This window comes from Oncorhynchus gorbuscha, linkage group LG03, assembly GCF_021184085.1.
Source record: "Oncorhynchus gorbuscha isolate QuinsamMale2020 ecotype Even-year linkage group LG03, OgorEven_v1.0, whole genome shotgun sequence".
In the NCBI taxonomy this organism is placed as follows: Eukaryota; Metazoa; Chordata; class Actinopteri; order Salmoniformes; family Salmonidae; genus Oncorhynchus; species Oncorhynchus gorbuscha.
The window spans coordinates 91,274,787-91,290,680 of NC_060175.1; the positions used below are offsets into that span (position 1 = coordinate 91,274,787).

The window sequence follows — 15,894 nt, forward strand, 5'->3', positions numbered from 1 at the left end:
TTGGAACACTAGCTATCATTTATGTGCCTTCAGATCATTAGCTATCATGTATGTGCCTTTGGAACACTAGCTATCATTTATGTGCCTTCGGAACACTAGCTATCATTTATGTGCCCTCGTAACACTAGCTATCATTTATGTGCCTTCAGATAATTAGCTATCATTTATGTGCCTTCGGAACACTAGCTATAATTTATATGCTTTCGGAACACTAGCTATCATTTATGTGCCTTCAGATCACTAGCTATCATTTCGGTGCATTCGGAACACTAGCTATAATTTATATGCATTGCTTATCTGTGATCATTGTCCTCCTGGTCCAGCTGAGCAACGAGATGCAGCTGAGCATCATGATGAAAGTGAAGAGTGGGGAGCTGACCATCGATGACGCCCTGAACCAGGCCAGGAGGAGCAATCAGGAGCAGCTAAAGCAAAGCCTGGCCACAGAGGTACTGTTATGTAGCCTGGCCCCAGATCGATTTGTGTTATTTTGCCAAGACCCAGTATTACAATACCTCCACAACAATGTGTTTGTGTCGTCTTGCCAACTCCTATGGTCATTGTCACGCATTGGCCTCAAGAGTTGGCAAGACAGCACAAAGAGATCTGGGACCAGTCTATAGGTATTTTACTACTGGGCCTTGAATTCAGCACGGGAAACCATGGCAACAACAAGGCCTGACAGTTACCTTGGACTGTCTGTGCACACGCATAATGGACTTTATCTACGCATGACACAGTACTTGTCATGCATGTTATTCTGTCATTCACTATACATTTTTAAGTTATGCGGTTCCACTGTCCTGTCCACCAACGTAGAACTGGATGTTTCTGATCACTCTTTGATGTGTTCATAACATTTTGTCCTGCATCATTGTCATTGGTGTATTGATCTTCATTGCAGGAACAGCAAGCCTCCCAGTACAACTTCAGTGTTTACAAGTACAACCGCTACAGGTGGCAGAAGCGCATTCTTCAGGCGAGTCAGATATGGGTACCCTTTTGACATTGGGTTAGTTGTTATCACAACTCGTATTTACAGTTTTTCCCAAATGATAACACACGTTTGCTGTAACTACATCTCAGGTACTCAAAACTCTAAACACAAAACACAAAACAGTTAGCCAATTTCCCTGAACCCCACTGACATCCTGCAAAATGAAACACAGAAATCAAAATAATGTTCTCCCTGCTCAAAATGAAACTGCATACAAATGAGACAAACACACATCAAATGAATCTAACTTAGTGACAAATGAGATCACTCTAATGTGACATATTCAAAACACTACTTTCAGAACCTATTTCAATCTAAAGACTAAGATTTTCAAATCAAATCAAATCCAATCAAATCAAATTTTATTTGTCACATACACATGGTTAGCAGATGTTAATGCGAGTGTAGCGAAATGCTTGTGCTTCTAGTTCCGACAATGCATTGATAACCAACAAGTAATCTAACTAACAATTCCAAAACTACTGTCTTATACACAGTGTAAGGGGATAAAGAATATGTACATAAGGATATATGAATGAGTGATGGTACAGAGCAGCATACAGTAGATGGTATCGAGTACAGTATATACATATGAGATGAGTATGTAGACAAAGTGGCATAGTTAAAGTGGCTAGTGATACATGTATTACATAAGGATGCAGTCGATGATGTAGAGTACAGTATATACGTATGCATATGAGATGAATAATGTAGGGTAAGTAACATTATATAAGGTAGCATTGTTTAAAGTGGCTAGTGATATATTTACATAATTTCCCATCAATCCCATTATTAAAGTGGCTGGAGTTGGGTCAGTGTCAATGACAGTGTGTTGGCAGCAGCCACTCAATGTTAGTGGTGGCTGTTTAACAGTCTGATGGCCTTGAGATAGAAGCTGTTTTTCAGTCTCTCGGTCCCAGCTTTGATGCACCTGTACTGACCTCGCCTTCTGGATGATAGCGGGGTGAACAGGCAGTGGTTCGGGTGGTTGATGTCCTTGATGATCTTTATGGCCTTCCTGTAACATCGGGTGGTGTAGGTGTCCTGGAGGGCAGGTAGTTTGCCCCCGGTGATGTGTTGTGCAGACCTCACTACCCTCTGGAGAGCCTCACGGTTTAGGGCGGAGCAGTTGCCGTACCAGGCGGTGATACAGCCCCCTAGGATGCTCTCGATTGTGCATCTGTAGAAGTTTGTGAGTGCTTTTGGTGACAAGCCAAATTTCTTCAGCCTCCTGAGGTTGAAGAGGTCTTCACGACGCTGTCAGTGTGAGTGGACCAATTCAGTTTGTCTGTGATGTGTATGCCGAGGAACTTAACTTGCTACCCTCTCCACTACTGTTCCATCGATGTGGATAGGGGGGTGTTCCCTCTGCTGTTTCCTGAAGTCCACAATCATCTCCTTAGTTTTGTTGACGTTGAGTGTGAGGATTTTCCTGACACCACACTCCGAGGGCCCTCACCTCCTCCCTGTAGGCCGCCTCGTCGTTGTTGGTAATCAAGCCTACCACTGTTGTGTCATCCGCAAACTTGATGATTGAGTTGGAGGCGTGCGTGGCCACGCAGTCGTGGGTGAACAGGGAGTACAGGAGAGGGCTCAGAACGCACCCTTGTGGGGCCCCCGTGTTGAGGATCAGCGGGGAGGAGATGTTGTTGCCTACCCTCACCACCTGGGGGCGGCGCGTCAGGAAGTCCAGTACCCAGTTGCACAGGGCGGGGTCGAGACCCAGGGTCTCGAGCTTGATGACGAGCTTGGAGGGTACTATGGTGTTGAATGCCGAGCTGTAGTCGATGAACAGCATTCTCACATAGGTATTCCTCTTGTCCAGGTGGGTTAGGGCAGTGTGCAGTGTGGTTGAGATTGCATCGTCTGTGGACCTATTTGGGCGGTAAGCAAATTTGAGTGGGTCTAGGGTGTCAGGTAGGGTGGAGGTGATATGGTCCTTGACTAGTCTCTCAAAGCACTTCATGATGACGGAAGTGAGTGCTACGGGGCGGTAGTCGTTTAGCTCAGTTACCTTAGCTTTCTTGGGAACAGGAACAATGGTGGCCCTCTTGAAGCATGTGGGAACAGCAGACTGGTATAGGGATTGATTGAATATGTCCGTAAACACACCGGCCAGCTGGTCTGCGCATGCTCTGAGGGCGAGGCTGGGGATGCCGTCTGGGCCTTCAGCCTTGCGAGGGTTAACACGTTTAAATGTCTTACTCACCTCGGCTGCAGTGAAGGAGAGACCGCATGTTTTCGTTGCAGACCGTGTCAGTGGCACTGTATTGTCCTCAAAGTGGGCAAAAAAGTTATTTAGTCTGCCTGGGAGCAAGACATCCTGGTCCGTGACTGGGCTGGGTTTCTTCTTGTAGTCCGTGATTGACTGTAGACCCTGCCACATGCCTCTTGTGTCTGAGCCATTGAATTGAGATTCCACTTTGTCTCTGTACTGACGCTTAGCTTGTTTAATAGCCTTGCGGAGGGAATAGCTGCATTGTTTCTATTCGGACATGTTACCAGACACCTTGCCCTGATTAAAAGCAGTGGTTCGCGCTTTCAGTTTCACGCGAATGCTGCCATCAATCCACGGTTTCTGGTTAGGGAATGTTTTTATCGTTGCTATGGGAACGACATCTTCGACGCACGTTCTAATGAACTCGCACACCGAATCAGCGTATTCGTCAATATTTTTATCTGACGCAATACGAAACATGTCCCAGTCCACGTGATGGAAGCAGTCTTGGAGTGTGGAGTCAGCTTGGTCGGACCAGCGTTGGACAGACCTCAGCGTGGGAGCTTTAGCTTTTTTTGTTTTAGTTTCTGCCTGTAGGCAGGGATCAGCAAAATGGAGTCGTTTGTTAAATTGTTTGTGTGTACTCAAACAAGAAAGGAACACAAATGCAAGATGTGGGCTGTGGTTGATAAGCTCACTCTGATGTTGTGGAAGATGGCAGGGTTTTCAATCATCTGTTGGATTTCCCGCAGGCTTCACCCTCCACCTCCCTCTGCTAAGTTTGAGTTTAGCTTGTTGAACAGTATTGCTTTTCATTTGCACACAAGGGATTTTAGCTGTGAAGGTTGTGCCAAAGGTAGAGAATTGCCAAATGTTTGTTATAGAATTGCAATCTGAGTGTAAAGCAAAACATGTGCAAGTAGTATGGCAGATTTAATAATAGATTTGGTGTTGCTTCTGGTAAATTAGTTACAGCTTTGGGTCATTGTGCCTCATAGGCCAGTTTTAGTGTGTAAACAATTGGGAAAAACTGTAAAAATTACAACTTCCATTACTGTAAGTAAACAGCAACTCCTGAGTTGTGATAACAATACTGTACAATGCAAGCCTGTAGTGTGCTGGTACATACTGTCCATGTCATGCATCATTGAGTAAAAGCAGTGATAATCTCAGAATAATGTCTATCTCTATACTCTATGTTTAGATTGACTTCAACACTAAAATGGTGTGCAGCATAGAGAAAGGCATCGTAAAGCGGCAGCTGCCGTTCCTGTGTGTTAAGAGCTGTGATGACGGAGTTGGGACCAAGTTCTCTATATCTTTCAGAGGAAGACATGACTATGAGCTGGAGGCCACCTCACTGGAGGACAAACACAAGGTAAGAGAGTCGTCCCTGCCCCTGCCCCTAACCCTATGAGCTGGAGGACACCTCACTGGAGGACAAACGCAAGGTAAGAGAGTCGTTCCTAACCCTAACCCTATGAGCTGGAGGCCACCTCACTGGAGGACAAACACAAGGGAAGAGAGTCATCCCTAACCCTATGAGCTGGAGGCAGCCTCGCTGGAGGACAAACACAAGGTTATAGAGCTATCCCTAACCTGTAATAGAGGTGGACAGCAGCCTGGTTTGTGTATAGGCATAAGAGATGTGAGAGATTTCAATCACTTTCCCTAATTGGTTAACAGCGGGACATTCATTCTTTAAATAAAGTTTGAAGACATTTTGAGGACTTTATATTTTCAATTGATACGATTTTGATTGAGACTTTTTCACACTGATGTTGTGTTTTGTTGTGTAGATAATGCAGCTTGTAAACAGGATAATCTACAGAAACATCTACAGACATCCAGTGGAGGGCAGTGAAGACACGTGTGTGCATCCCCTGCCTCTAGCACCAAAGAGCCTCAGGGAGGGCCTGCTGTTCCTGCAGAGAGGTGGATTGGCATCGTTTAAATGGGTGAAGTATGTTTGTGTTCTATACTAGACTACTACTACTTCTACAACTACTACTACTATTACAACAACAACAACTACTACTACTACAACAACAAGAACATGAATTACTACTACCACTACTACTATTACTACTACTACAACAACAACTACTACTACTACTACTACTATTACAATTACTATTACAATTACTACTACTATTACAATTACTACTACTATTACAACAACTACTACTACTGCAGAGTGTTTTTACAAAGTTTGGAAGAGTCCTGCATTGACTATAAGTTGTTTACTATCTACATCATGATGTGATCTACGCTTTTGTTGTTAGGTACGAGGCTCACCTTCACCCTGGCAAGCTGACCCTGCTCCCCATCAGCCGGCGGGGGGTAGGTGCAGATGGGGACATGGTCACCTCGTCAGCCTTGCCAGTTGTCATTCATTTCTCAGACGGGGAAGCAAGTGTAGAGAAACCACGCAGCTGTGACACCTTCACTCTTTTGACTCACAAGAATGAGTACCAGTGAGTGACCATGTAAAAACCCATTCTGAGACTAGGGCGGTAGGTGTTTAGGATGAGAAAAGCGAGTATAAGGAATTTAGGTTATGTGTTCTTGTAGTAATTTGTTTTGTCAATGAAACATTTTAAAATGTTAGTTAATCTACATATCTAAATACAGCAACAATGTTGTAAATTTTTAACAGAATCATGCTTCAGAATAATGTATATCTGAACAGTTGAGGATTGCTGCTACCAACACACCATTCTCATCACTGTATGTATTGTATAAACACACCATAAGCACTAATACCATACATTTAGATTTCAATTGTTTGCCCAGTGATTGCCATTGTTTGTTTACTGCCAATAGAGGAAGTTAAGATGAGTTATGTTGATGTATTGCAGGTTCCAGGTACCTGTGACAGAACTTTCCAAAAGCACAGAAGCCATCCAGAAGGAGAGGGATGCTTGGGTCCAGGCCATAGATGAGCTATGCCTGAACTGGAAACGCACATCTCAGTCTGAGCACTTCTATGAGGAAACCAGGGCTTTAAGAATCTATGACAATGTCAAAGATATTCTGGAGGAGAACAAGTCCATTGACGGACAAGGCCTCCGAGGAACAGATCTTGTCTCCAGTACAGATAATCTATCGGCTGGAGAAAAGATTGAGAGTAAACCTCCAACCTCGCCTCTCCCAAAACCCTGCAGCCCTGTGAAGTTACTAGTGAATGTCCCCTTCCCTGGTCCTGTCCTTCCCCCTGCCCCTGTCCTTCCCCCTGCCCCTGCCCCTGATTCTGTTCCTGGTTTTGTCCCTGTTCCTGTCCTGGCACCAGTCCTTGATCCTGTCCTTGTCCCCGCCACTGTCTCTGTACCCATTCCCTCAATGGTGCCAGCTCCCCCATTCATTCCTATGCCTCCTCCATTGCCCTTTAAGCCCAGTAGAAAACCCCTAACAGAGCGGACCAGGGCCTTCCACTGGGATGAGGTTGGTTCTGATAAGGTACTACAATGGTTTTATTTATCCCTCTTTATTACATTTGTAACCATGTAATATAGTTATGCACATTGTCAATTATGTTATATTATGGTATATCTCCTTATATGACGCTACACTTGAGTCCAATCCTTGAGAAGGTTTTGTCTGATAGTTTGGAATTACCTAAATTCCACTTCCTAATTTCCTTGCGGACTGTAGGGAATTATTCTCTACAGTGTCTCTGTAGCTTCCTGGATCATTGCATTTCATAGAGAATCCAGTTTGTCTTTGTGGTGATTGTGATTGGTCTCTCGGCAGATAGAGAAATCATGCTGGACACGGGGAAACGCTGGGAACATTGAAATTGACACTTCACGCTTGTATGAGCAATTTGCAGTTCAAGATTTGGGAACATTTGGCGGGATCACCGAGCCCAGCATTAACCTTCACATCATGCTCAATACGAAGGTTGCTCACAACTTTAGTAAGTAGCTTTACAATGACTTGAGTTTGAGTTTGAGGTGATAGGCCTATATGCTTTCACAACTATATGCTCTATTTTCGGGCCATTTTTCCCCTGGTTGTGCACAACTTATTTATCAAGTTTCAAGTTTTATTGTCATGTGCAGTGAAATGCCTTTCTTGCGAGCTCTTTCCTAAAAATGCAGCAATCAATATCAGTAATACTATAAGATAAAGTAAAGTAGAACAAAAACACATGAGAAATGGAAATGAGAAAAACACGAGAACGTAAGTAAGCTATATACATGGTCAGTTCCAGGGTCAGTTCCAATAACATATTTACAATGTGCAGGGATATTGGAGTGGAGTGGTGGGGGTAAATATGTATAGGGGTAAGGTGACTAGGATATACTGTACGATAAACAGAGTAGCTGCAGCGTATATGATGATTGTATGTGAGTGTGTGCGCATGTATGTAGAGTCAGTATGAATGTGTGTGTGTGTGTGTATTATGTGTGTGTGAGCAAATTAAGGGTGTGTGTGTGTGTTGTAGTGTCAGTGTGAGTGTGTAGAATCCTGTGAGTGTGCATAAGAGACAGTGCAAAAATACAAATAAAATATAAGGGTCAATGCTGATAGGCATTTTGTTAGCTATTTAGCAGTCTTATTTATGGCTTGGGGATTGAAGCTGTTTAGGAGCCAGTTGGTGTCAGACTTGTTGCTCCGGTACCTCTTTCCAAACAGAAGCAGAGAAAACAGTGTGGCTCGGTTGGGCGGGGTATTTTCCCCCCCTTCCTGATCTAGAGGTCTTGGATGGTAGGGAGCTCAGCCCCAGCATTGTACTGGGCTGTCCCTCTGTAGGGTTATGCGTTCGAGGGCGGTGCAGTTTCCATACCAAGCAGTGATGCAGCCAGTCAAGATGCTCTCAATGGTGCAGCTGTCAAACTTTTAGAGATCTTTTCAATCTCATGAGGCAGAAGAGGTGCTGTCATGCCTTATTCACGACTATGTGGGTGTGGAACATTTGAATTATTTTGTGATTTGAACACCAAGTAACTTGAAGGTTTGGACCCGCTCCCCTACAGCCCTGTTGATGTGGATGGTGCGTACTTGACCCACCGTTTCCTGTAGTTCATGATCAGCTCCTTGGTCTTAATGACGTTGAGGGAGAGGTTGTTTTCCTGGCACCACACTGCCAGGTCACTGACCTCCTCCCTGTAGGCTGTCTCATCGTGCCCGTGATCAAGCCTACCACCGTCATGTCATCAGCACACTGGATGATGGTGTTGGAGTCATGCGTGGTCATGCAGCCGTGGGTGAATAGGGAGTACAGGACAGGACTATGCACACACCCCTGTGGGGCCCCCCGTGTTGCGTGTCTGCATGGTTGAGGTGATGTTACCTATCCTCACCACCTGGGGTCGGCCCGTCAGGAAGTCCAGAATACACTTGCAGAGGCAGGTGTTCAGTCCCAGGGTCCCAAGCTTGATGCTGAGCTTGGAGGGAACTACGGGTTTGAATGCTGAGCTGTAGTCTATGAACAGAATTCTCACATGGGTATTCCTCTTATAAGACCCATCCACGTTATTTTCTCGCTGATAACAGATTTGTTTGAAACTACACTCAGTGCTTGATTACTGTAGTTGAGTTGTAAAAAAGAACACCTTTTTGCAACCACCAGATGGTAGTACTTAATAAGGAAACTCTATGAGCTTTACATCGGTGTATTGACTCATTCTACATCTAATCTCCATACCACATGTATTTGCTTGAGAAAAGATGCAAAAAAATGTTGTACAGTAGCTACATAACAAGATGCAAGAAATAACCAACATTGAAGGATTAGGTTGAACATTGAAGCATTGGAATAGAATTAATGCTTTGAGACATTAAGACATTTTTATTTTTTTTAGCATTTTATTAATTTAGCAGAAGCTCTTATCTAGAGCGATTTACAGTAGTGAGTGCATGCATTTTCAGATAACCATCCTTGAAGAATAATGCTGCTAGTTTCAGTGTAGATACAGATATGGGTTGTTCTCCCCTGTGAACTGCACAGCATGTCTAGAGGGGGCAGTCTGAGTCTATCAGAACCTTGGTAAAGCCATAGAAATAGAATGAGCTTGGACCCGTTAATCCTGGCCATTAAATGGGGACGCACATTCTATACATTCTATTTCTATGGGTAAAGCTTCCATCTTTTTTCTTCTTCACTTAATGGCTTTGACTGCTGTTCAGTGGAGCATAAATCTTTTAAATATTTTTTTAACCTTTATTTAACTAGGCAAGTCAGTTAAGAACAAATTCTTATTTACAATGACGGCCTACCCCAGCCAAACCCTAACCCGGAAAACTCTGGGCTAATTGTGCGCCGCCCTATGGGACTCCCAATCACTGCCAGTTGTGATACAGCCTGGAATCGATCCAGGTTCTGTAATGACACCTCTAGCACTGAGATGCAGTGTCTCGCTGTACCACTCGAGACCAAGTCTATGACTTGGCGTAGCTCAAGGCAACCTAAGACCAATAGATAAAGTGTGTGCATGTGGCGTGTGAGAATGAGGAAAAAATATTTTTAGAGAGTTCTCTTCACGCAGGTCTTCAAAGTGGCACAGAAAGAGTGAAGTGATACACGTGTGGGGCAGCAGAGAGGGTTGTTAAATGGCATCAGTACAAGTGTGCAGGCTGGCAACACAATTAGAGTATGCATGGCCATGAATTATGGATGGAGTCCTGTGCGACAGTTTCTATGAGTGTCTGTCATAGGATAGAACAGGATAGGATACACTCCAAGTGTGCTCCTCTCCTTTCTGTGCCCTGGAAAGTTGTGCTCTGACTAGGCAACCCCATGTGTTTCAGTTGGTAGAGCATGGTGCGTGCCATGCCAGGGCTGTGGGTTTGATGTCCATTGGGGAGCAGTACGAGAATGTATGCATTAACTACTGTAAGTCGTTCTCTGGATAAGAGTGTCTGCTAAAATGGTGTAAATGTAAGGCACTGTGCTTGGTGACTACCGCCTGTGGGCAACTCCAGGTGATGCATCTCTCTGCCGCCAGCATGAGAGAGGGAAAAGGGTGCTACACACACACACACACACACACACACACACACACACACACACACACACACACACACACACACACACACACACACACACACACACACACACACACACACACACACACACACACACACACACACACACACACACACACACACACACACACACACACACACACAAAGAATATGCTTGCTTTAGATGAGCTCTGCATGCTCATCAGCAAGATCTCTGCTAACTAGCTGTTATCTATTATTTTCCTGTTGTGCATGGACAGTGACAGTATTTTCTGAGCTATAGCTAATATTGTTGCTAGATGCATACAGTATGACTTCTATTAGTGTATTGTAAATTACAATACATAGTTTAGATAAATTAATGGTTATTATATGTAGTTATTACAGTATAACGGTTATGTTCTGCGTTTGCAATCATAACACTCTTATCCTTAATGACAAAGTGCTATGCATATAGCTTACAGTTTTACATTCAAACAGATGGATATGAACTATCTATATCCAGGTGGCGGTATTATGATGAGATTAAGAGCATTTTCCCTTCTAGCAGTGAGTTTATATGTGGTCTCTGTGGGCTATAGCCTGTCTCTATGCCACAGGCAGGCTGCATGACAACACGTAGATAAGTGCAGGGGAGCAGGGGAGGCATGCAGGATGGTCATGGACAGGCGTTGTGTTTGTCTTCATTCTTTCAAGATAATATCTGAACCCTGAGAGGAGATAAACAGAACAGAATTACTTATTGTGGGTCTTATACTATGAGGTCAATAACCACTGCTCAGGTCATGACTCACTCATTTTCCAGGTATTACCGACGAAACAGACTGTGTTGGACTAAATTGATTAGAAAAATATTGAATATCAAAGAGTGATGCACATTCCATATAGCTAGTTACAAATGTAGGATCTTAATTTGATCACCCTGTTGCAGGATAACTTTCCTGAAATGCAGGACATTTTAAACTTTAGTGTATTTCAGTTTTAAAAAGGCTTCTGGAGTTTGTAATTTCCACTTTGAAATTTCAGACTTGATTTTTCCATATGAAAATGTTAAATTTATTATAATATACATAATAAATCACATGTCATGTTGCTGCAGGATTATGTTCCTGCTGTAGCAAACTGGCTCAAATTAAGATCCTACATCTGCAGCAGAAGGAGATTACGCCAGTTGGATTTTCTCAATCCTTTTATCTGTTTGATAGCTTAGAAGACTGCAATGATCAGTTTTCTAAGACAAGCAAAAAATACTAGTTAACCTCATAGTATTAATACATTAGTTGTTTCACACAGAAAGGGAAACATCAGCAAGGTCACACATTCAAATACCCCACTCAGTTTTAAGAGGAAATATTTTATTGTGCACTGTGTAGTGCCATCCCAGAGCTTGCCCTTCTTGTACTTTTAAACATGTGCTTAATTAATATGGTGATTGATTCGACACGAGAGCTCCCTAGTATGCTCTTATGTTAGCATGTCTAATCAAGGTTATGTTGAGAGCATTATCCAGTGTCTCATTGAGGACTGAGGGTGTTCCCCAAATGGCACCTTATTCCCGACAGCCCTATGAACCCTGGTCAAAAGCAATGCATTATGTAGGGAATAGGGTGCCATTTGGGATGCACAGTCAGAAATGACTGGATTAGCAATTAAAAGTACACCTGTGGTTCACTCTGTTTCTATAACTTTCTGCCAAAGCTAAGGCTAGGCAGCAGCATAGCAACATCAGGTAATTACTTGAACACTTAATCTTTAGTAGAACATCACAGCTCTTAAAGGCTTAGTCCAGTCAAAAATGTGATTTTATTGTTAAAAAGAAATATATATATTTCTACATTATGAAGTTGCAATAATACTGTGAAATTGTGAAAATTATGATAATGCCCTTAGTTTAAGAACCGTTTGAAAAGACCGTTTTGGCCTGCTTGGTGACATCAAAAATGGCTATTTTCTAAGGAACTATATATTATTTATAATGAGTGATACCTGGAGAACATTGGACCTCTCTGAAATGAAAATAAATGGCCCTCCAGTAAAATATATATTTTTACCTCACCCTCCCTGAACGTTTGAAAAAAACACAAACAAGTGACTCTCTCGTGAACCCAAAATAATAATGGAAACATAAAGTGCATAGCAGAGAACATGCCTACCGTTCACCCTCACTCATAGAACAGACCAGTGCCTTAGATATGCAGTTTTAGAAACTGTTCTTGGTTTTGTAAGCAGTACATGGCAAAGTAGCCAGAAGGTTGTAGAGTTGCAGTACACTGCAGACAAGGGTAGGGGTGAAAATATCTCTATTTTAACAAAAGCACTGCATTAATCTATAATCTTATTTGCGGTTCAAGAAGAAAAATGCCTTTTATAAATGCATTTCATGCAATTCTACATCATTTTACCTGACTGGAGACAACTACAATATTTTGTAAAACCTCAGTAGGGCATGACAACAAATGAGGGCATGCAGCAGCACCGAAGTGGTTTTGATTTCAATACAAGGTATGGGTAAAAAATAGGATAGTCTATGTTTAGAACAGTGCCAAAATTGTTTATCAATTGTAAAAATGAAGTGCAACAGAACCAGTTCCAACTGAAGTATCTGATCATCAATGATCAACTTCTTTTCATTTGGGAAACATTCATTTATATTTTGTCTCTTCTGTGTTCCATAATTTTCCTTCAATTCACAAGAGGCTGAATGTATCTCACTGGAGAAAGCATCTGAGCAAGTTAAACAGTGCCCTTCTGTCTGTATGTGTAGGCCATCTATCTCATGCTGTCTGGTCCGAAAGAGTATGACATTGTTGCCGCCCATAGAATTGAATGCAAGGAAGCCAGTGAGCATTTGGCCTCTCTTGAAAAAAAAGTACAAAATAATAGCCAATCAGCTTTGAGCTAAACTGAGTGAGCTCAACTGTAAATGGTCCTGGCGCACCAAGAAAAAGTGTCAAGGGAAGCCAGTTTGGATTTGGCGTCACTTCTATGAAAATCGTATTGAGAGCATACGTCATTGACAGAAACAACTTAAATTTAGCATCTTATTGTGTTGTTGTCTTCCGGTGGCTAGCTAGCTAAAATTGGTCTTTTCCTAAAGTAGCCATGGATGGAGATAGTTTTTGGTCTTGTGGTTTTACTTAATTCTTTGTACTGGCCAATGATTGTATCTGCGATACTGATCCAACCATTAATTCATACATTGTGCCCCTGGCCTGAGACGATGGAAGTTCAATATGTGTCTAGATGTAGAAGCCTAACGTTAACTAGCTAAAGTTGCCCATGAAAGGAAGTTGAGCTAGCGAACAACTATTTAGCCAGCGAGGACAACAAAAAATAAAAGTGTGTACTGTCAGACAAAGTGATAGACCGTTTCGTCAACATGAAAGAGAGGAGGATGGCATTGGTGTTTCTCTACAAATAGGGTGAGTCAACATGTTTTTTTTCTATTTGCACAAACACGCATGCAAAAACACCCTCATATTTAGCTTATGTTGATTGGACTAAATTGTTTTTGGCATCTTTTAGTTGTCACTGTATTAGACTAAGCATCAGTGATTTGATGAATGTTGAAGTTTAAATGGTGCTGGAATAGTGGAGGCAGCTCTTGTTTTCTTTGCGACTTGCGGGAACTCTCCGTGGTTCTATATCAATAGTTGTTTAGTGGTCCGACAATGTCGGAAACATTAACTTACTTGACCATTATGTAGGTTAACTGTTTGTTACATGCAATATACTTTGTGGACATCACCTGACAGGGTTGCTCTCTGGTTTAATTTATTCTGCTACTGTGTCTTCTTATTGTCTCGGCCTTTAGGCCTATATATCCTGGTTGCAAGGCATGTGGACTAACAGGTTATAGAGCAAACAACGCAATTATCATAACACATAGGTTGTAATATGGCTTTTTTTAAACCCATGATTCCATGATATTGTTGTTAAAAAATAGATTTGCGTTGACTGTAATTGTTCTGCATTTCATTTTTGATTTAACCTTTATTTAACTAGGCAAGTCAGTTAAGAACAAATTCTTATTTACAATGACGGCCTATCCCGGCCAAATTGTGCGCCGCCCTATGGGACTCCCAATCACGGCCGGATGTGATTCAGCCTGGATTAGGCCATGGGAGAACAAGAGCATCTGCTAGGCTAAATTGACAAACTAGGCACTAACTGAAAGTCGCTCTGGATAAGACCGTCTGCTAAATGACTCAAATGTCAGATGTAAAAATGTAGGCATGCATAGCTCACCGCATGATCCTCAAACCAAAGACTGGCCAAACTCGGGTTTCTAAAAGTGAATTCAAAGGCAGCGTAGAATGACTGTATAGCCTAATATGGCATTTTTCATTTAATTATTATATAATTCTAAGTGATTATTTAAAAAATGTCATTATATACAGCCTAAATGCGAAATTTATAGGCATATTGTTGAAGTGATGTTGTTGATGTGTGTTGAAATCCTGAGCACTCCTGCCAGCCTGTAATGTGTCACAAATGCTTCACAATTTATTTCCTAAATGGCAAGCTATAGCCTTGAAATAATAATAATATAGCCTAAATAATACATTTTTGTTCCTTAGCTAGCTTGCTCCTGACTGATTTAGTGTTAGTATGTTTTTTAATAGCCTGTTGAAATGAACATCAATTGATAGTGACAGAATCACACATTACTTCCCAAGCAAAGTACATTTTTGTCTCCTTGGGTTGTAGCGCAGCCTCTGAATGTCATGTAGAGAAACCAAAGATATCCCATAATGCACCAGAGTCACGTCTTTCCCTTGCATTTAACAGCTTGTTTCTAGTATAAAGCATTGCGGACTAAAGCTTCGTTATAGATCACTTTATATAATCAGTTCCATAATTTTTATAGTAACAAGAGGTAGGCCTATGCTTTTAGCCATTTTCTTTAACAAAAGTCACAATTCCCTCATATATGCTCTCAATTTGAGCCCTGGTTTTAACACACAAAGCCCTTCACTGACACAGAGATATTTAAGTAGTGTATGGTGACTGAAGGAATTGACTGACATAGTATATGGATAGTAAACTTTCATTTCATCTGTCAAACAGGTAGGCTTACCTCTTATTTTTTGAATAGGAAGAAATAGGCTCCAAAGCATAGCCCTCTTGTTGTTAGTAGCCTAAATTAAAATTAAAATGAAGACTGTTTACATGAATTAGCCTACTTTCAACACCCATGCCCTGTCTATCTCCGTGTCTGCCGCTTCATAGTAATGTAAGCTATGTAAATTACTTGAATATGGAGTATTGTGAGTTTACATACACCTTAGCCAAATACAGTTGAAGTCGGAAGTTTACATACACTTAGGTTGGAGACATTAAAACTCGTTTTTCAACCACTCCACAAATTTATTGTTAACAACAAACTATAGTTTTGGCAAGTACATTAGGACATCTACTTTGTGCATGACACAAGTAATTTATCCAAAAATTGTTTACAGACAAAATACTTCACTTACACTGTATCACAATTCCAGTGGTTAAAAAGTTTACATACACTAAGTTTGACTGTAACTTTAAACAGCTTGTAAAATTCCAGAAAATTATGTCATAGCGTTAGAAGCTTCTGATGCTAATTGACATAATTTGAGTCAATTGGAGGTGTACCTGTGGATGTATTTCAAGTCCCACCTTCAAACTCCGTGCCTCTTTGCTTGACATCATGGGAAAATCAAAATAAATCTTT

The 15,894-nt window shown here is 41.9% G+C and overlaps 1 protein-coding gene across 2 annotated transcripts in view; it reads left to right on the forward strand.

The window, feature by feature from the left end:
- LOC124032197 (protein diaphanous homolog 1) overlaps window positions 1-15,894 on the forward strand; it is a 48,352-nt gene that overhangs the window by 5,045 nt on the left and 27,413 nt on the right. For both annotated transcript variants that reach the window (XM_046344407.1, XM_046344408.1), the window contains 7 exons: window positions 324-449; window positions 905-979; window positions 4,420-4,593; window positions 5,015-5,178; window positions 5,501-5,692; window positions 6,077-6,674; window positions 6,969-7,134. In XM_046344407.1, the coding sequence (XP_046200363.1) occupies window positions 324-449; window positions 905-979; window positions 4,420-4,593; window positions 5,015-5,178; window positions 5,501-5,692; window positions 6,077-6,674; window positions 6,969-7,134 (1,495 nt within the window). The remainder of the gene's footprint in view (window positions 1-323; window positions 450-904; window positions 980-4,419; window positions 4,594-5,014; window positions 5,179-5,500; window positions 5,693-6,076; window positions 6,675-6,968; window positions 7,135-15,894) is intronic.